The 21,409-nt window shown below is 47.1% G+C and overlaps 1 protein-coding gene across 1 annotated transcript in view; it reads right to left on the bottom strand.

Annotated features, from left to right (window-relative positions):
- HIBCH (3-hydroxyisobutyryl-CoA hydrolase) overlaps positions 1 to 21,409 on the bottom strand; it is a 105,120-nt gene that overhangs the window by 16,588 nt on the left and 67,123 nt on the right. The window contains exons 7-11 of the mRNA XM_048486778.1: positions 20,029 to 20,107; positions 18,505 to 18,650; positions 16,374 to 16,460; positions 10,894 to 10,952; positions 7,277 to 7,358 (exon numbers count right to left, since the gene is read on the bottom strand). Of these exons, the coding sequence (XP_048342735.1) occupies positions 7,277 to 7,358; positions 10,894 to 10,952; positions 16,374 to 16,460; positions 18,505 to 18,650; positions 20,029 to 20,107 (453 nt within the window). The remainder of the gene's footprint in view (positions 1 to 7,276; positions 7,359 to 10,893; positions 10,953 to 16,373; positions 16,461 to 18,504; positions 18,651 to 20,028; positions 20,108 to 21,409) is intronic.

Below are 21,409 nucleotides of genomic sequence, written 5' to 3'. Positions count from 1 at the left end.
AGTTCAATGTAATTTGCTCAGATTTCAAAGATGTGTTTTACTTTGACACGGGTGGGAATTTGCCTACTGCAGTAATGCCTTACATGTTGAAGCAAAGTGTGGGTAGGGACATGTTACAGATGTTGCATCATGGAGTAACCAGGAAGAAAACTTCAAAATGGAGAGATACTACTGTGTTTTCTCCAGAGAAGAAAGTATCAGACTATGGTTGACAGTTAGCATGAGTACTGTTGTTCAATACCCTTGAGTATTGCATTGCTTATTAGTCTGAAAGTATATCTGAAATTGTGTTTTGTGTTAACATGATTTTCTTCATTCTGTATTGTTATGCTATCATAAGGACTATGTTATGCATGAAAAGAATTTTAGTTAGCAGATCTCTGTATTAGTTAGACATGACTGATGTGGAAGTAACACATGTAATCTTTTCTATATGGATAGATGAAATATGTAGCCATTAGACTACAGATTTCCTCTCCAAAAGGGGGCGTGTGATGGAATAGTACTGTCAAACTAGCAAAATCACACATGACTGTGAAAAGCATCTTTGCCTTTTGATCTCCTGAAGGGAGGACAGGAAGCCATACAAAGGTGCCAGGATGAAACTTCAAAGGCCTAAGTTACCTTGTGGCCTGAACAGAGTTTTCCTGAGAAAGGGAAAACAAAAGGTTTTGAATTCCATCTTGAGACGTGGTCAGAGAAGCATCTCTGGGCCATGGGTTCCCGGGATGGGGGCAAAGAACCAAAAGGAATGTAACCAGCTGAGCAATCTCTAAACGCATTTTATGTTTTTTTTTCTTTGTTTTGAACTTTTACAATAAATCCTTGAACAATCAGCTGGTCTGGAGTCATTAGGAGGGAAAAGGGACCCGAGACCGAGGTGGGATAAGAGTGGCTCTCCCAAGCTTAATCTCAGTCTCAGTCGTGATAGCCCTGATATATTAACCAGTGGAAAACTTCTTAGATTGTTGGCCAGGGACAGGGACTCCCCGAAGGGCAGCCGGTGGATGGTCCGGCTGTAGCCATCAGGAAGAAAGATGCAGAAAAGAGAATGGAAAATCATACAGGGGAAGCAGAACAGAGAAACCAGACACCCTGTCTCTCTACAGCACAGGTGTCAAACTCGCAGCCCTCCAGATGTTATGGACTACAGTTCCCATCATCCCCTGCCAGCATCATACTGGCTGGGGACGATGGGAACTGTAGTCCATAACATCTGGAGGGGCGCGAGTTTGACACCTATGCTCTACAGTAAAAAGCAGAGGCGATCGCACAGGAAAACTGAAGAAGGAACTGGTCGATTGGTAGGTGAAAGATGCGGTGCCTGGAGACAAGAGAGAAAGTGTCTCAAGATAAATATTTGTGGCTGCATCCTGATGGAGAGAGGGCATGTTTGAATTCCAGCAAGAAGGATCACATGATGCTCAAAAGCACAATAAGCCTTGAAACACTGGCGTATCTAGAGGGGAAAGGGGTGTCTTGAGCCCCAGGCACAACTTCTTGGAGCGCATTTGCCGCCGCCCCCCCCCCCCCGATGCCCCAGAACTCCCAGTGGAGTTTGGGACTGGGATGCAATTGAAGGCTGTTGAGCCAGGCTCACCCCATCCCCACGTGGTAGCCAAGTTTTGTTAATTCTCAGTACTACCTGAGAATTAATTGGCTACCAGTACTTAAAACCACCAGAATCAAAGGTCAAGGGCATGCTGGGTTGATGGACTATGGACTCCACCCAGACACAGGATTTGCATTCACTAAGACTGTTGCTGCTTCAGGGAATGCAAATACGAATACAAATGTAAATGGACTGAAAACTCCTCCCGCAATACAATCCAGTCAACCACACCTTTGTATATCAAATTCCACCCACACACTTACTGATTGGTTCCCCACCCTGGGACATGGAATATATATACCCCACTAAACATTCCCTTCTCACTGGGCACAGTATGTAACAGTGTGATACACCTCTGAAGATGCCAGCCACAGATGCAGGTAAAACATTAGGAACAAGTTCTACCAGACCATGGCCACACAGTCCGGAAAACCCACAACAACCAAAATGCATACAGTTTGCCATCCAAAGCGACCACCAGTCCAAAGGTCAGGGTTTGCCTCCACTTACTGAATGCTCTCAAACTGAGCTGGAAGTTGTTTCGACTGACAACTATCACCATGTGCCAGTGGCGGAGCGGCAAGGGGACAGGGGCGCATGTTGCACACCGGGCACACGCCTGGGGGCAGAAAATCACCCCTGGCCCCTCCCCTTTTCTTTGCACCCCCCACCCCTTCCCACATTTACCTTAGTTCCTTTTATTTTTCTAGTACTTTTTCAGGCTGAAAAAAGCGGCCTCTTCACAGTTCAGGCTCCAAAACGACCTGAGGAACTACAGTTCCCAGGAGACCTTGGGGCTCACAAGGTCTCCTGGAAAGTATAGTTCCTCAGGCAGTTTTTAGCCTGAACTGTGAAAGAAGACCACTTTCAGCCTAGCTCGAAAGAGTACTAGAAAAAATGGAGACTAAAATGAAGATTGATAAGGGGAGCAGGAGAGACATGCCCACCGGGGGGCAGCAGGGGAGCCCATCGAGGGGAGGAAAAAAACACACTACTTTTTTGACCTTTTGCAGCCCGTTTGAAGCTACGCCTCTGCCATGTGCACACATCAGAGATTTTTTTTTAAAGCGTGTTTGATGCATTTTCTTTGTGAGGGGCTATTCTCTCAAGCGGGGAGAAGGAACGCTTCAGGGTCCGGTTCCAACAGTGGTGTTTTGGCAAAGCCAAAATGTTCACGCTCATGTCACTTTCTTCCCCCGAAAAGCGGATAAGGCGCAGCAAGGTACTAATTAAATTTAATCAGCAGCAAATAGGACTGAGGCTCAATAATTGCCTGACTTTGTCTAGACTAGTGTTTAAAGAGTGGGGTGGCCTGAGCTAAAGCCAGCTAAATACAACTTTTTTAAAAACACACGCTAAATTAGTTCTCAGGTTCACCACTCGCTCAGGGAATCGTTGAATTCTTTAAAATCCTGTTCATCTCATTTACTCAATATGTTGACTAATTGAAGCGTGGCCTGACCAGCCACATAGAACTTCAGCTTCGCTTTCTTTCTGAGGGAAGAATTTACAAAGGAAAGCGAGAGACTCTCAGTCATGAAGGAAAGTCAGTGGCCTGAAGCCGTGGGAAAGAGTCAGGGGATTTTCTTGCCCAAAATTTCAAGGTGAAACAGATGGGTGGACAAACAAGAAAAACAAACAAACTACAGCAATCAGGCAACCTCTGCTAACACCGTGAAGAGCACTCATGGGGTGGAGTGGTGTTCTGTTGCCCATTTCGCCCTTCAGAAACCTATTTTATTTCTCCAAAAGACAAAAGGTTCTACCACCCCAGCCAGCCAACTTTGCTGCTCTACAAAATGAATGTGCACGATGAATGAGAAGAAGCAGAAGAAGAAGAGGAGGAGGAGGCGGAGGAGTTTGGATTTATATCCCCCCTTTCTCTCCTGTAGGAGACTCAAAGGGGCTGACAATCTCCTTGCCCTTCCCTCCACACAACAAACACCCTGTGAGGTGGGTGGGGCTGAGAGAGCTCCGAAAAACTGTGACTAGCCCAAGGCCACCCAGCTGGCGTGTGTGGGAGTGCACAAGCTAATCTGAATTCACCAGATAAGCCTCCACAGCTCAAGCGGCAGAGTGGGGAATCAAACCCGATTCCTCCAGATCAGAATGCACCTGCTTTTAACCACTACGCCACTGCTGCTCCCTGGTCCTTGAGGCTGGTTGCGAGTTGCTTCCACATGGAAGGAAGTCATGGGTTGCTTCCACATGGAGGTTTTTCTCCGCTTTGGCATTCAAACTGGAGCACCCACCCAGTGTTGTGCTCTAGATGTGTGCTTTTCAAGACCCCGTCGCCTGCTCAGTCAGGGCACGCAGAGGACTCTGGGAGATTGTGACTTCATGGCCAATGAGCATTCACAATGGCAAAAAACACAAAATGGAAAATCTTTACCCTGTGAATGTAGCCTTTGTTTAAGTAGCACAGTCTTAACCCAGCACAGGTTTTACGCTCACTATCCAAAGACTAGTTTCAGACAGGCAGACGTGTTGGCCTTCAGTAGAACTGTTCGATTCGAGTCCAGTAGCACCTTGGAGACTAACGGGATTTTCCAGATATAATCTTTTGGGAGCCAAGAATTCCTTTGTAAGATATCTGACTCTCAAAAGCTTCAGTCCCGAAAATCTTGTTCGTCTGTATGGTGCTACTGGACGTGAAAATAGCTCTTTGAAGACTACGAACATCTGAAACTTACACATGTCTGAACGTGTTAACAGATATTCTAACCAGATCTTGGAATGATGATGATGATGATGATGATGATGATGATGATCATCATCATCATCATCATCATCATCATCATCATCATCATATGCCATCAAGTCACAACTAATTCATGCCAACCCCAGGACCATGGGGATTTCAAGGCAAGAGTGGAAGAGTCGGCTTGCCATTGTCTTCCTCTGTATAGCAATAAGAAGCACATAAGAACAAGCCAGCTGGATCAGACCAGAGTCCATCTAGTCCAGCTTTCTGCTACTCGCAGTGGCCCACCAGGTGCCTTTGGGAGCTCACATGCAGGAGGTGAAAGCAATGGCCTTCTGCGGCTGTTGCTCCCGATCACCTGGACTGTTAAGGCATTTGCAATCTCAGATCAAGGAGGATCAAGATTGGTAGCCATAATCGACTTCTCCTCCATAAATCTGTCCAAGCCCCTTTTAAAGCTAGCTATTTATTTATTTATTTATTTATTTATTTATTTATTTATTTATTTATTTATTTATTTATTTATTTATTTATTGTTTAAACTTTTATACCGCCCCATCCCCTTCGGAATATGCCCCCTCCTGTGGCGGCGTTGAAACACCAATCACACATTGCATTGAAGAAGTGTTTCCTTTTATTGATCCTTATTCTTCCCCCCAGCATTTTCAATGGATACCCCCTGGTTCTAGTATTGTGAGAAAGAGAAAAATTTCTCTCTGTCAACATTTTCTACCCCATGCATAATTTTATAGACTTCAATCATATCCCCCCTCAGCCGTCTCCTCTCCAAACTAAAGAGTCCCAAACGCTGCAGCCTCTCCTCATGAGAGGAAGGTGCTCGAGTCCCTCAATCATCCGCAGTGCCCTTCTGCCGCGCACTATCTCTTCGATATCCTTTTTGAGATGCGGCGACCAGAACTGAGCACAGTACTCCAAGTGCGGTCGCACTACGGCTTTATATAAGGGCATGACAATCTTTGCAGTTTTATTATCAATTCCTTTCCTAATGATCCCCAATCTTTGTCTTCCTTGATGGTCTCCCTTCCAAAAGCTAACCAGGACCAACCATGTTTAGTTTCGGAGACCTAATAAGGTCAAACTAGCCTGGCCCATCCAGATCTCTACTAACTCACAGTGGTTCCTCGTGGAATTCTGAAGGCAAGAGATGAGCAGAGGTGACTGACCGTTGTCTTCCTCTACATAGCAGTCCCAGTCTTCTTGGGTGGTCTCCCATCCAAATAGCAACCAAGGCTAACGCTGCTTAGCTTCTAAGATCTCACGAGATCAAGGTAGCCTGGGCCATTCAGGTCTCAACCAACTCACAATGGCCCCTCTTGGGGTTTTCGAGGCAAGAGATGAGCAGAGGTGATTGACGGTTGTCTTCCTCTACATAGCAGTCCCAGTCTTCTTGGGTGGTCTCCCATCCAAATAACAACCAAGGCTAACGCTGCTTAGCTTCTAAGATCTCACGAGATCAAGGTAGCCTGGGCCATTCAGGTCTCAACCAACTCACAATGGCCCCTCTTGGGGTTTTCGAGGCAAGAGATGAGCAGAGGTGACTGACGGTTGTCTTCCTCTACATAGCAGTCCCAGTCTTCTTGGGTGGTCTCCCATCCAAATAACAACCAAGGCTAATGCTGCTTAGCTTCTAAGATCTCACGAGATCAAGGTAGCCTGGGCCATTCAGGTCTCAACCAACTCACAATGGCCCCTCTTGGGGTTTTCGAGGCAAGAGATGAGCAGAGGTGATTGACCGTTGTCTCCCTCTACATAGTAGTCCCAGTCTTCTTGGGTGGTCTCCCATCCAAATAACAACCAAGGCTAACGCTGCTTAGCTTCTAAGATCTCACGAGATCAAGGTAGCCTGGGTCATTCAGGTCTCAACCAACTCACAGTGGCCCCTCTTGGGGTTTTCGAGGCAAGACATGAGCAGAGGTGATTGACCGTCGTCTTCCTCTACATAGCAGTCCCAGTCTTCTTGGGTGGTCTCCCATCCAAATAACAACCAAGGCTAACGCTGCTTAGCTTCTAAGATCTCACGAGGTCAAGGTAGCCTGGGTCATTCATGTCTCAAACAACTCACAATGGCCCCTCTTGGGGTTTTCAAGGCAAGAGATGAGCAGAAGTGATCGACCGTTGTCTGCCTCTGCACAGCAACTCCTGGCGGTCTCCCATCCCAGCCCTAACCAGGGCCAACCCTGATTAGCTTCCCAGCTCTGATGAGCTCCAGCTAGTCGTGGCTACTCATCCTGCCGGCAGTGGACCGGCATGTCAATAAAAAGAACTGTTATTCATAGGGTTAATGCTCTGCTTTCAGAAAGCGTGCCACACTTTTCTTTCGAGGATGCACAAATCCTTGCTGTCTCTGACGAGAGGTTTCTCATGTTAAGAAATGTTAAAAAATCGGGATTATTGGCCTTATTTTTCCAACCCGCTATATTCCAAGATAGGAGGCTGAGAGATGTATTGGGGTGGTTTCTCATGTCCATTTCAATGAAAATGAAGAGCTTTTGACCTGAGATCCAGATGGGGAAATTGGCGCACATGTCTCTTTTACTCCACCAAGGTATTTACTAACCATGGTTGGTTTCAAACCAGGGTGGGAGATATTGTCCCCGAAACCATAACCTGCTTGCTTGCTTGCTTGCTTGCTTGCTTGCTTGCTTGCTTGCTTGCTTGCTTGCTTGCTTATTAGTTTTATATACCGCCCTCCCCCTTTAACATCAGCACAAAGAAAAGTGTTTTGGCATGGAAGATGGGATGCTGAGAAATGCAAGTCAAATCTACCTGGGGGTCACGGGACTAGTTTGATGCTCATTAACCAAGGGATGTGGGTGAAATGAGATGGGAACCATGGCTTTCTCCTGGAGGCTCCGCTCCTGTGCTCAGTCACCAGGTAACGGCCCTCAGATGGCTCAGTATGTACCCGGACAATAAAGTAAAATGTACTGTGATATTACCTCTAGTTGCCTGAGAGCAAAAGGAGAACCATCTCGTTTCAAATTCTGGATAAGTTCTTCCACGCTGCGGGCTGAAAACAGGCTAAAATAGAAAGTGTCACAGATCAACCAATGGTTAAAATATTGTGTAATCAGAACAATTTTTAGTAGCAGCAGCAAGCCTTTATTGGCATAGACAGTACAACAATAATAAAAAACGGATTAAAAAACAGCAGTACAACAATAATAAAAAACGGATTAAAAAGCATATATAATACAGGAAATAAATGTTAAGTCAAAGGAAATCTACTGGCATTTAGTAATTTCCAGGAGAAAGTCTGCCACTATCATACAGAGAGAAGGATCAGGATTGTCCAACAAGTAGTGTAATCTAATTAAATCGGGGAGATCGGGTAAATGTAAAGGAGTAAGATACACGTACTTGGATCTGATTTCCTTAAATCTGAGACAGTGTAGTAATTGGTGGGCTAGAGATTCAACTGAGCCATCATTACATGGGCACAATCTTTTAGCCTTTTCTTGCTTATTAAATCTGCCATGTAACAAGGCAGAAGGCATAACATTAAACCTGGCGAGCATTATGGCAGTCTCCCTTTTTTGAGCAGGGTTTTATTAAGCAATACAGGTAGTGTGCCAAGTTCAAATGGGAGAGAAAAATACAGGGGGGAGCACGTTTTCTTGGCTGCGGTGATTAGGGTAGAGAACTCTCTATCCAATAGTTGACCTTTTGATTTTCTTGTAAGCTTCTGGAATAAGGACAAAGGGCAAAAGTGAATCCAACTGACGAAGTAGCCCAATAGAAATGCTCTTTCATTTTTTTCTTCAATTATGGAAAACCAGGGGTTGGAATGGCTGTCAGAGAGCAGACGGTGTAATCAGAACAATTCAGAATCTCCAGGTTTGAGCAATATATTATACACTTTTACATATTTATTACAGCATAGCAGACACAGGACACAATATAAATTATCATTAAACTTCATGTGAAGTTTTTGAGCCTCCAAGAACATAAGAAGAGCTCTGCTGGATCAGACTAGTCATGTGGTCCATCTAATCTATCATCCTATGTCACACAGTGGCCAACCAGGTGATGACCAATGACACGGTTTTTTCAGTGGTGGCCCCTCGAGGCTATTAAAACGTGGATCACCACGGCAAGATCAGTCTTCTGCAAACTGGAACCCAGCTTCCTAACTAGGTGAACTGGCAAAAAGTATTTTTTCACTGTCGCGGTCACCAGTTTCTCAAACGGAAGACCAGGATCCAATGAAACTTCCAAACTGTTAACAGCCTCTTGCCTTGAGCCTTGGTTGCCTCCTGTTATTGCCAAGCCAAGACACTTCTGTTTCCCCAGGATTTTAAATAAAAGGTTGATCTTTTAAGTTTAGTTTTACAATCCGCTTCTAGCCTGAGTACAGTGTTATGACACTCTTTTAAGGGTGTTATGCTCTTACTGGGGTTTTTTTACGCTGTGTTTGGTTTTCCAAGTACATTTATGTTTTCATCATGTTTTACTACGTAAGCTGCCTCAACCAGATTCTTTCTTGAGGCGGCAAAGAAATAGTCTAAATAATTAAATGAATAAATAAAACAGTTGCAACTGAATTAAGAAATGAATTTGCACCTGGTTGAGATTTTTTTAAGGCTTGTTCATTGATTTATTGCTTATATCTATATCCTGCCCTACCCTGTCCAGCAGGGTTCGGAATGGTTCACAATAACATGATACAATAATTAAAATGGTTAAAACCACAATAAACCGTAAAAGATGGTGCATTAAAATAAGCATCCCCGATTAAAGTCAACGATGACCTGCAGAAAATTGCGGGTATATCCACTAGTGGTAGCCTAGGTGGCAACTAGGAAGACTACTAGGTGGAGATCTTAAAATGCCCTCTTGTATTCATTCACATGATGAATGTTTATCAGACAACTGCAATCCATTTCTGCCATAAATTTAATCTTTATGGATTGGGATCGAATTGTCCTTGAACCACACAGTCATGCCTCCTTCCCCTGCTAAGTTGACAAAACACATGCTCCACCACACAATCACTTCACACTGTATTATGGAGAGAAACACATCTCACCCCGACATGCCTCTGAAGATACTAGCTCAGGGGTCTGCAACTCATGCCTCCAGATGTTCGATGGATTACTTCAGGCTTTTCCAGATACCAGCGGACTGCAATTCCCTAACCGGCTACGGCGGCAGGGGCTGATGGGAATTGTAGTCCATGAACATCTTGAGAGCCGCATATTGCAGACCCCTGCGCTAGCTTTGGCTACATGCATTTAAATGTTAGATACCCTTCGGGTTGGGTGGCATATAAAACCGGCAACAAATAAATAAATAAATGGATGGATGGATGGATGGGATGCATTTGGATGGATTTTGGATGGATGACGGATGGATGGATGGGATGGACAGGTAGGTAGGCAGGTAGGCAGGTAGGCAGGTAGGCAGGTAGGTGGCAGGTAGGTAGGTAGGTAGGCAGGTAGACAGGATAGATAGATAGATAGATAGATAGATAGATAGATAGGATAGATAGATAGGATAGGATAGATAGATAGATAGATAGATAGATAGATAGATAGACAGATAGGACAGGGCCTGAAAACCACCATTGTTTCAATTATTCTGTTCAGAGCCTCCTCTCGGCCACTTCCCTTTGCTCAGGAAATTGGTACGCTAGGGGTAGACTCAATCCTTTCGTTTTAATGTTGGCTTTAGTGGGATTCTAATATATTTTTATCTGTTTTATGCTGTGAGCCACCCCAAGAGGCCGAAGGAAGGAAGGAAGGAAGGAAGGAAGGAAGGAAGGAAGGAAGGAAGGAAGGAAGGAAGGAAGGAAGGAAGGAAGGAAGGAAGGAAGGAAGGAAGGAAGGAAGGAAGGAAGGAAGGAAGGAAGGATCCAACTGTCCTTGAACCACACAATCATGCCTCCTCCCCCTGCGAAGTGGAAGGAAGGAAGGAAGGAAGGAAGGAAGGAAGGAAGGAAGGAAGGAAGGAAGGAAGGAAGGAAGGAAGGAAGGAAGGAAGGAAGGAAGGAAGGAAGGAAGGGGGGTAGGAAGGGAGGGAGGGAGGGAGGGAGGGAGGGAGGGAGGGAAGGAAGGAAGGGAGGGAGGGAGGGAGGGAGGGAGGGAGGGGAGGGAGGGAAGGAAGGAAGGAAGGAAGGAAGGGAAGGGAGGGAAGGAAGGGAAGGAAGGGAAGGAAGGGAAGGAAGTGAAGGGAAGGAAGGGGGGGGAAGGGATTCAATGGAATTACACAGGTGGTGGAAGGGAAGTGGAAGGAAGGAAGGAAGGAAGGAAGGAAGGAAGGAAGGGAGGGTAGGAAGGAAATGGAGGGAGGGTAGGAAGGAAGGAAGGAAGGAAGGATCCAACTGTCCTTGAACCACACAATCATGCCTCCTCCCCCTGCGAAGTTGAAGGAAGGAAGGAAGGAAGGAAGGAAGGAAGGAAGGAAGGAAGGAAGGAAGGAAGGAAGGAAGGAAGGAAGGAAGGAAGGAAGGAAGGAAGGAAGGAAGGAAGGAAGGAAGGAAGGAAGGAAGGAAGGGAAATAAAAGAAAATACACAGGAAAAAATGAATGAAGGAATCAATAGAAAACTGAAAATACCTGTTAATCTTGTCCATATGCTCACCCAGTATGAACTCTTTTTCTTGATCAAGTTTGCACTGTTAATTAATGAAAACAAAAAAGAAAACCCGTAAGTTTCATCCCCCAGATTCTGGAAATGCAAGCAAAAGCAGTCATTTCCTATGGACCTTTCAAAAAAGCACGCAAAACTGGGATTTCCAGCAGGTCGGAGGGATAGGCAGCTTCCAGACTTGGGTGCCGGGGAGTGGAGTGGCGCCTCTACCATGTGATTCCTCCCTCCTCCACAAGTGCATTGCTCCTTGCACTGGTGGGGTGGGCACTGGCGTCGGTTCTGCCAACTCCTAAGGTGGATCCGCCCCCCTGGCCCCCAGATTGGGTTCCCATATTACATAATAATAAGCCCCCTTAGGCTTTATGACTCTGCCACTCTTGAGGATTTAGCCTACTACCTTTGTCATTGTTCAATATACAATATTGTTTGATTTAGGTTGAACCAGGCTCTTCCACGTTTCCTCAGAACCGATGAGAAACGCATCATCTTATTATCCAATGAAAGCATCCAATGACGGAGCAGCAGGGGCGTAGTGGTTAAGAGCAGGTGCATTCTAATCTGGAGGAACCGGGTTTGATTCCCCGCTCTGCTGCCTGAGCTGTGGAGGCTTATCTGGGGAATTCAGATTAGCCTGTGCACTCCAACACATGCCAGCTGCGTGACCTTGGGCTAGTCACAGTTCTTCTGAGTTCTCTCTCAGCCCCACCCGCCTCACAGGGTGTTTGTTGTGTGGAGGGAAGGGAAAGGAGATTGTCAGCCCCTTTGAGTCTCCTACAGGAGAGAAAGGGGGGATATAAATCCAAACTCCTCCTCCTCCTCCTCCTCCTCTTCTTCTTCTTCTTCTTCTTGGCAGACATAAATCCTTCTGCTGCCTCTTTTATGCTTTTATCAATCAAATTAAGGAAGCAGTACACGCATTCCAAACTTTTCAAATAGATGCAGTTGTGCTATTGGTGCTGTCTTCCACCTTTTGCGTCCAACATTCTTAATAATCTTAGCTATTTATATAAAAGGCAAGGTACATTCGCGACAACTTACTTTTTAAAGAGCTTTGTCAGTGTGCAGAGGGGGTAGGCCACGCTGATACAAGCGCTTTGTGTAACGCAGAAAGGGCGGGGCTCGCTGACTGCTGCCGTTTACAATTAAGCAACAGTTTTCTAGAGCCCTTTGCATTTTTTTGCCCAATGGGCTTTATTACTAGTAATTGAATATTATTGCATTCTTTTTTGTTTGAGTGGTGTTAAGGTCTGTGACTACAACATCTAATAAACAACTACTATGATACCATGCGAGAGTGCTAGCCTCTGGCTCCTTAACCAATGACCCTCCCTGTCTATTTATAATCAGCACAGAACTACACTCTGGGCAATGCTTATTGACTATTACCAGCCAGCTGAGAGGGCAGCATCGGGCAAAGCTTTTGAATTGTAGCTTGTGACAACTCCCCCCGCCCCTGGACCTTCCGGCACATCAAGGGCTCGGCCAGAACTATGAGGTGACGTCTCCCCCACAATCACATCAGGGTGGATGGGAAACAAACGCCTGACATTTGCTCGCCGCCGCCTTCCTGTTCGCAGCTTCCGACTCATTAACTCTCAGCATGCACATGATGACACTGTCTCTTTCTGCTCCGCTGCAAATTTATTTCCGTGGCAGTGCTGGAATTAAGGCCATTAATATTCCCGCTGCCCACTTCTCACAGATCTTCAGTAAAGGGAGAAGAGCCCGGGGAAGGTGAAGATGGAAAGATGCATATGTTCCGTCCAGGAGCCAATTTCGGGAGGCACGCAAACAAATAAGGTGTCAGGCTATATGGTGTGAAGAGTTAGTTCTCTTCCCTCAAAGACAGTTTCAGGAGGATAGCAATACTGGTCAGCAGTAGAAGAGCTAGATCAAATCCAGTAACATCTTTGGGGCCAATACAGAGGTGGGATCCAGCAGGTTCCCAACAGTTTCTGAGAGTGGGTTACTAATTATTTGTGTGTGCCGAGAGGGGGTTACTAATTGGGTCTGCTTTTCCGTTAGAAATTCCATTGGGTCCAAAAATCATAAAGTCCTGTTGTTTCCTATGTGGCTGGTTAGTGAAGGTAGAAAACAGGATAATTCTCCCTGTTGGGCTGTTTTAAAAACATGTTTTAGAAATATGGTAAAGTTCCATGTTGAAGGAAAGTATCCTTCTTTTGATTTCTACAAACAAAATTAAGTATTTGAAAGTATGAAGTATTTGACAGGCAGTCAATTAGAGGAGAAGTAGTTGTTTCTGTTGGCAGGAGACGATAGGACTTGCTAGAATGAGTTTAAATTATGGACAGAAAGGTACCAGCTGGAAATTAGGAACTTTTTTTTTACAGTAAGAGTTTTTTACAGTAACAGAGAAATTATTAATGCCCCGCCCCCGGAATGCCCGGCCACGCCCCGTCGTGCCCCACCCAGCCCCATTGGCGCTACGCCACTGTTTGACTCCCACCACCATGGAAACCTGTTACTAAAATTTTTGGATCCCACCACTGGGTCAACATGATTTTTAGGGTATGAGCTGAAAATCTCATACCCTGAAAATCTTGTGGGTCTCGAAGAAGCTACTGGATTCAAACCTAGCTCTCTTTCCTGAGATCTGTCTTTACTTTCTGCCGAAAGAAACAGTCTGTGGTACTGAAAAAAACATGCATATTTAACGGAAAGGGATAGGAGACAGCATCTGACATTTTAATTGTTCCTAAGTGAATCTAGCAGCTCCATAAACGGGAAGCCGAATCCCACGAGGGAATACTCTGCAGGATTAAAAAAGCAAATAATCTTTGGCACCAGACATTGTTTTTGCTTTGTTTTGAAAATATACTTCAAGGCATATTGGGAAACCTGAAAACAAGCGCCTGTATGAAGATGAAAATCGTCTCAGACTTTTATACCCAAAGATGCTGTTGAAATTCTGAAGGGATGTCCACACAAAAGACCAGCGAGTTTGAGTGCCCAAGCGCTGCGACCAAACATATTGCTCAAAGAAATCAATTCATTCCCTATAAGGCACCTATCAATTATTTTAATACCGAGCAGACCCTATCATTTATTTTAATACCATCAGTTTTGGTTCTTCAGGACATCATAATATTTTCTATTTTCTATTTTCTTTCGAATACCAATTGGGGACAGTGGGCCTTTCCCCACTTTCCCCTCTACCACGGTCGCTGCGCTCCACTCACTGCGCGCGTCATTTCTGGCGCGCGCCCCGGCTTCCCCACGACCCCGCACTCTGCGCGGGGTCATCAAAAGGCACCGTTTTCTCTAGCGCCAGGGATGCCGCGCGCTGAGGGGGCGCGAGAGAGCCAGTGTCGGGGCGGCTGCGTTCTTGCCGCCCCTGAAGTGGGGAGTGCAGATGGACCCCGCGCTACTTGAGGGCTTAAGGTAAGTGGGGAAAGGGCCTGTATCTACTGTAACGCATTATGTGAACAGCCAATATGTCTGCCATTAGGACTGGATATTTTCTTTTAAAAATTGTCGTTTATGAAACTAATAAGTTTGTTTACTAAAGCCCCTCAAATATCTTGATAGGGTGGGATTCAAGGTTGTCTCCTGCTACAGACCCCCCACTCCAAGGATGCAAAGAAGAAGAAGAAGAGTTTGGATTTATATCCCCCCTTTCTCTCCTGCAGGAGACTCAAAGGGGCTGACAATCTCCTTGCCCTTCCCCTCTCACAACAAACACCCTGTGAGGTGGGTGGGGCTGAGAGAGCTCCAAGAAGCTGTGACTAGCCCAAGGTCACCCAGCTGGCGTGTGTGGGAGTGTACAGGCTAATCTGAATTCCCCAGATAAGCCTCCACAACTCAAGCGGCAGAGCTGGGAATCAAACCCGGTTCCTCCAGATCAGAGTGCACCTGCTCTTAGCCACTGCTCTTAGCCACTACGCCACTGCTGCTCCCCTATCTGTGGGGGGCTGTGGGAGGAAAGGCAGGGGCAAGTAAGAGCCAGCATGGTGTAGTGGTTAAGAGTGGCGGACTCTCATCTGGAGAACCGAGTTTGGAGATGGTTTGCATTTCTCAGACACTGCAGATTAAGCATCTAAGTGTTTTCATATAGAAAAAAATGTGATTTTCTGCCCCCCACTATGCGAGCCCGGAGTACGACACACACCCCGCCCCCTTATGGCTGCGCCACTGATGTACAAACAACTGAAAATATGTGCATGTGAGTCATCACACACGATTACCTATGACAGAGGTCCCCAATCTTTTTGAGCCTGTGGGCACATTTGGAATTCAGATACCGCATGGTGGGTGTAGCCACAAAATGGCTGCCACAAAATAGCTGCCCCAGGAGGCAGAGCCAGCCACAAAATGGCTGGTGCAGCTTGCCTTCAGTGATACACTTTAGATTCTTGTGCTTTGGGGGCAGCAGCTGTCAGAGCAACACTTTAAAACATCTGCACAGCCAATCAGATTTGCAACAGCCAATCCGAAGCCTTGCTGGGCAAAAGCCCTATCCAGTGGTGGGATCCAAAAATTTTGGTAACAGGTTTCCAAGGTGGTGGGATTCAAACTGTGGCGTGGCGCCAATGGGGCGGGGCATTCCGGGGGCTTGGCCAGGCATTCCGGGGGCGGGGCATTCCTGGGCAGGACTGTGGCAAGGCCGCAGCCACTGCGCCGGTCCTTAGGCAGGAAACGAATGCACGCGGGCGCAGGCTCCCACACACGCCGGTGCACCTCCTGCTAATCTGCTTCAAGTTCTGCGCGCTACTGCTGAGAGGAGGGGCGTAACTAAGGCAAAAATCACGTGGCAAAATCACCAATTAGTGACCCCCTCTCGGCACACACCAATAATTAGTCACCTACTCTCAGGAACCTGTGAGAACCTGCTGGATCCCACCTCTGGCCCTATCTGACCCCGCCCACTTCCTAAAATCACATGGTAGATGTGGTGGTGTCTGGAGGCACAGTGTTGGGGCCCCCAACCTATGGTTTTCATTCATTTTTCTACATAGGAGCACTTTTTGCGCAGGAAAACTGCAGCCTTTAAAACAATCTTGGGAGTATAAAAAGAGCAAAATTCAGTTGAGCAGCCCGGGAAAGACACGGAACCCCATCTCGTAAAATCCCGACTCCGCCTTCAGATATGGAATAAAAATCTGCACAAATGAGCTGGAGATAGATGGGAGTTCTAGGTAACTTTTCAGAACCCAAAGGGTTCCTGAAGAACTTCAAGAAATAAATGAGCCCTGCGGGCAAGTTTTTGTCTACAAGCAGGGGTCTTCAAACTATGGCCCTCCAGATGTTCATGGACTACAATTCCCATCAGCCCCTGCCAGCATGGCCAAGTGGTAGGGCTCATGGGAATCGTAGTTATGAACATCTGGAGGGCCATAGTTTGAAGACCCCTGGTCTACAGAGACTGAGCTGGCTGGACAAGGTTCTCTGCTACAAAGTCCAGGACGAAAGCTGGCTACCCCTGTACCTTCATGTGATAGGAATCCAGGAGATCGGCAACGTTTCCCTTAGAGGGCGACTTCAGCTCTGTCAAGTCTTTTTCGAGGGCGGCGACCTGTGGAGAAGCATCAAAGAGCTGTGGAAACCACTTCTCAAAGTTCTTGCACAGGGTAATTCCACAAAAGTTCTCCTCAGAAAGAGTTCCAACGAAGCTGCAGAAACCTCAGGCCATGATCCAACGCGCAAACAGGCAATGTGGTGTAGGGGTGAAGAAGAAGAAGAAGAAGTGTTTGGATTTATATCCCCCCTTTCTCTCCTGCAGGAGACTCAAAGGGGCTGACAATCTCCTTGCCCTTCCCCCCCTCACAACAAACACCCTGTGAGGTAGGTGGGGCTGAGAGAGCTCCGAGAAGCTGTGACTAGCCCAAGGTCACCCAGCTGGCGTGTGTGGGAGTGTATAGGCTAATCTGAATTCCCCAGATAAACCTCCACAGCTCAGGCGGCAGAGCTGGGAATCAAACCCGGTTCCTCCAGATTAGATACACGAGCTCTTAACCTCCTACGCCACTGCTGCTCCTGTGCTGGACTAAGAGTGCTGGACTAGGGCCTGGGAAACCCAGGTTCAGTTTTCCATGCTGCCATGGGAGCTCTCGGGGGAGGGGGGACCTGGGGGGGGGACCTTGGGCACTAGCAACCACTCAACGTCCCCCTAATCTACCTCACAGGAGAGATAAAGAAGAGGGGAGGAGAACAATGTAAGCTGCTTTGGGTCTCCCACTGGGGAAAAAAAAGCAGGGTATAAATAAAGCAATAAAGTAAATACATGTTTGAGTTCATGACAACAGTGTGTTTAAGTGCGCCCAACGTCTGGATGAGAGCCAATGTGGTACAGTGGGTAAGGGCAGTGGACTCTAATCTGGAGAACCGGGCTTGACTCCCCACTCCTCCACATGAGGCCTGCTGGGCGACCCTGGGTCAGTCACGGTTCTCTCAGAACTCTCTCAGCCCACGAGGAGGCAGACAGGGGCAAACCACCTCCGAAAGTCTCTCACCTTAGAAAGCCTGTGGGGTTGCCATGACTCAGCTGTGAATTGACGGCACTATCCACCACCACCAGCTGTGGGGTTTTCTTCTGCACATTTACCAAGATAATTCAGCAGGGACTATGGCTCTGTGGCATCCAGAAAGTCTCCGGTTCAATCCTCAGCATCTCCAGTTAAACGAACCAGGCTGGAGGCGATAAGAAAGGTCTCTGCCTTGAACATTGGAGAGCACCTGCCAGTCTGAGTAGACTAAGGTGATGGGCGGGTAGGCGGGCACTGCCTTCTGGGGCGCTCCCGTTTCCTGCCCTGTCACAGGCCCAGAAGGCAGTGCGGCAGCCTTTCAAAAATCGGGACACTTGAAAAAACACGAGGGACGCGGGACAAATTGTTTTAAGGCGGGACTGTCCCGCCAAAAGCGGGACGTCTGGTCAGCCTAGAGTAGACAGTACTGACGTTGGGGGACCACGGGTCTTGCTCAGTACACAACACTTTCATATGCTCAGCTGGGGGAATTAGCATAGGAGGGCGGAGTCTTTATTTTCATATGGGGTCCCAAAAGTGGTAATGAGCTGACTTGAAAATTATTCTTATTATCACACCACCCCCTTCCCCTGGGATCATTAGGGCCTGCATTCTGTTCAATATGCTACAACTACACTGCTCACTCGGATACATTTTTAAATTTATTTATATTTATTTTATTTATATTTTACATTTGTACCCCGCCAATCTCCCAAGGGGACTTGAGGCGGCTTACACATCAATACATAGGGAGCAGCAGTGGCGTAGTGGTTAAGAGCAGGTGTACTCTAATCTGGAGGAACCGGGTTTGATTCCCCAGTCTGACGCTTGAGCTGTGGAGGCTTATCTGGGGAATTCAGATTAGCCTGTGCACTCCCACACACCAGCTGGGTGACCTTGGGCTAGTCACAGTTCTTCGGAGCTCTCCCAGCCCCACCTACCTCACAGGGTGTTTGTTGTGAGGAGGGAAGGGAAAGGAGTTTGTAAGCCCCTTTGAGTCTCCTTACAGGAGAGAAAGGGGGATAGAAACCCAACTCTTCAATAATAAATACGACAATATAAAAACAATACAAAAATACAAAAATTAAAATTTACCTTCTCTGCTTCTATAAAATGAGTGGCGATTCCTGCTCGTTGAACATCTCTCCCTTTCAACCTGAACCCTGTCAGGGCAAGAAAATATCCAATCTTCCCCGGCAGTCTGGGCAAGAAGTAGCCTCCACCTACATCGGGGAAAAGGCCTGTAAATTGAACAAAAAAACAAAGGTAATGAAGGCTGATAGCAATACCAGGAATCAGCCACCACTTGGGGCTTGGTCATGCCATCTCCGTACCTGCCAGTGGGATCTTTTGGCCTCACCTGAAAACCTCACCCTGCATTCCTGTCTCTCGTGCCCTGGGTAGTGTGGCCTTCGACTGGGCACCTGTTTTAAACAACTTTGTTTCATAAATCGGGTTGTTTAATTTATAGCTTTTATCGTTGTAAACTGCTGCTTAGGTTTTAATGATTTTAGTGTTTTATGCTGTCGATTTGCTGTTCGATTCAACAGCCATATTGTGAGCCGCCTTGAGCCCTTTGGGGATAAGGCGGCCTGTAAGTTTAATAAAATAAAATAAATAAAAATAGAGTTACGGGAAAGGGAGGGGGTTACAGGGTTGATATATTGGGGTTGTTAGAATGTTCTAGCACAGGGGTCTGGAAACTATGGTTCTCCAGATTTTCATGGACTACAGTTCCCATCAGCCCTGCCACTTGGCCATGCTGGCAGGGGCTGATGGGAATCGTGGTCCATGAACATCTGGACAGCCATAGTTTGCAGACCCCTGTTCTAGCAGAACTACCCCCCCCCCACCTTTGTATCTGACAATAAAAGACGTCTAAACTTTCAAGTTACAGAGTGTAATTTGAACCACAGATCCAGGACTTGACAACTGGCTGTAAAGTTTTCTAGTGTTTTCCAAGGTGTGTTGAGCGCTCCCCTTGTCCACCATGAGCTGGCATTTTCCTGCCCTAAAAGCGGTGGTGGGATCCAAAAATTTTAATAACAGGTTCCCATGGTGGTGGGATTCAAACTGTGGCGTAGCGCCAATGGGGCTGGTGGGGCACGACCGGGCATTCTGGGGCGGGGCATTCCTGGGCGGGGCTGTGGCAAGGACGCAGCCGCTGTGCCGGTCCTTGGGTGGGAAACGAATGCACGCAGGTGCAGGCTGCCACGCACGCCGGTGCACCTCCTGCTAGACTGCTTCAAGTTCTGCGCGCTACTGCTGAGAGGAGGGGCGTACCTAAGGCAAACATCACGTGGCAAAATCACCAATTAGTAACCCCCTCTCGGCACACACAAATAATTAGTAACCGACTCTCGGGAACCGGTGAGAACCTGCTGGATCCCACCTCTGCCTAAAAGGCGGTGTAGGGAACACTATTTCCTCAGTTCTCCCTTTGCCTCCTTTGCCCTTGAGCAAGAAGACCACAGCGAGGAAAGGAGGGCTGGTTGCATGCTTGCATGGAATCCCCCTTGCTGAGCGGAGGCGTGACCCTGATTTTTTCCTCTCTTGCCTTCTTCCCTCACCCCACCTTCTCTTCTTCAAAATACCTGAAACTGCACACAAGGCCTTTACCTATTGCGGTCTCGGGCATCGCAAACACAGTCTTCTCTGTGGCAACTCGGAAATGGCCATGGACAGATAAACCGACGCCCTGCAGGAAGAAAGGAACAAATTGTAATATGTTTGTATTACATGCACAGACACGTTTTTAAAAGAGTTTGGTTTTATACCCCACTTTTCTCAGTCATGAGGAGTCTCAAAGCGGCTTACAAACTCCTTCCCTTCCCCTCTCCACAACAGGTGGTGAGTCAGGTGGGGCTGAGAGAGTTCTGAGAGAACTGGGACGGACCCAAGGTCACCCGGCAGGCTTCATGTGTAGGAGAGGGGAAACTAATCCAGGTCACCAGATAACAGTCTGCCGCTCTTAATCACGATACTGTGTGGGCTCGGAGAAGTCAGTTGGAAGAAGAAAGGAAGGCCTATATCCATAACCCCTCCCATTTAAAAGAGTTCGGATTTATACCCCACTTTTCTCAGTCATAAGGAGTCTCAAAGGGGCTTACAAACTCCTTCCCTTCCCCTCCCCACAACAGATGGTGAGTCAGGTGGGGCTGAGAGCAGGTGGGGCTGAGAGCAGCAGTGGGGCTGAGAGCAGCAGTGGCGTAGGAGGTTAAGAGCTCGTGTATCTAATCTGGAGGAACCGGGTTTGATTCCCAGCTCTGCCGCCTGAACTGTGGAGGCTTATCTGGGGAATTCAGATTAGCCTGTACACTCCCACACACGCCAGCTGGGTGACCTTGGGCTAGTCACAGCTTCTCGGAGCTCTCTCAGCCCCACCTACCTCACAGGGTGTTTGTTGTGAGGGGGGAAGGGCAAGGAGATTGTCAGCCCCTTTGAGTCTCCTGCAGGAGAGAAAGGGGGGATATAAATCCAAACTCTTCTTCTTCTTTATCACCCTGGAGCTCCTTGAAGGTAGGGTAGGATATATATGTGAGGAATGAAATGAAGGCACGATGGATAGTTTTGATCAGAATCCCCCAATGTGGTACCCGGGGTTGCCATGGCGCCTGCAAGCAATTTGCCAGGGGACTGCCATATGCTATAGGAAAGTAGGTAAGGCTATGTTAAACGCAGAATCACTGACTGACTGCCTTCAGACAAATAAAAGGGGTTTTTTTTTGTTACTTTGGTTATTTTCCCTTTTTGTTTGTGTTCTCTCTCTGGGGCTTTTTCTGTGTGTGTGTGTGTGTGTGTGTGTGTGTGTGTGTGTGTGTGTGTGTGTGTGTGTGTGTGTGTGTGTGTGTGTGTGTGTGTGTGTTTATATTGTTCATTAATTCATTCGCTGTATATTTATTTCCCGCCCATCACCAAAGTTCCTGAAAGGAGTACAATCGCCATAAAATACAATAATAAAATAGGGTGACCAGATTTTCACCTTTTTAAATCAAGACCC

This window comes from Sphaerodactylus townsendi, linkage group LG02 (assembly GCF_021028975.2).
Source record: "Sphaerodactylus townsendi isolate TG3544 linkage group LG02, MPM_Stown_v2.3, whole genome shotgun sequence".
Classification (NCBI taxonomy): Eukaryota; Metazoa; Chordata; class Lepidosauria; order Squamata; family Sphaerodactylidae; genus Sphaerodactylus; species Sphaerodactylus townsendi.
This window is presented reverse-complemented; position numbering and strand designations above follow the sequence as displayed.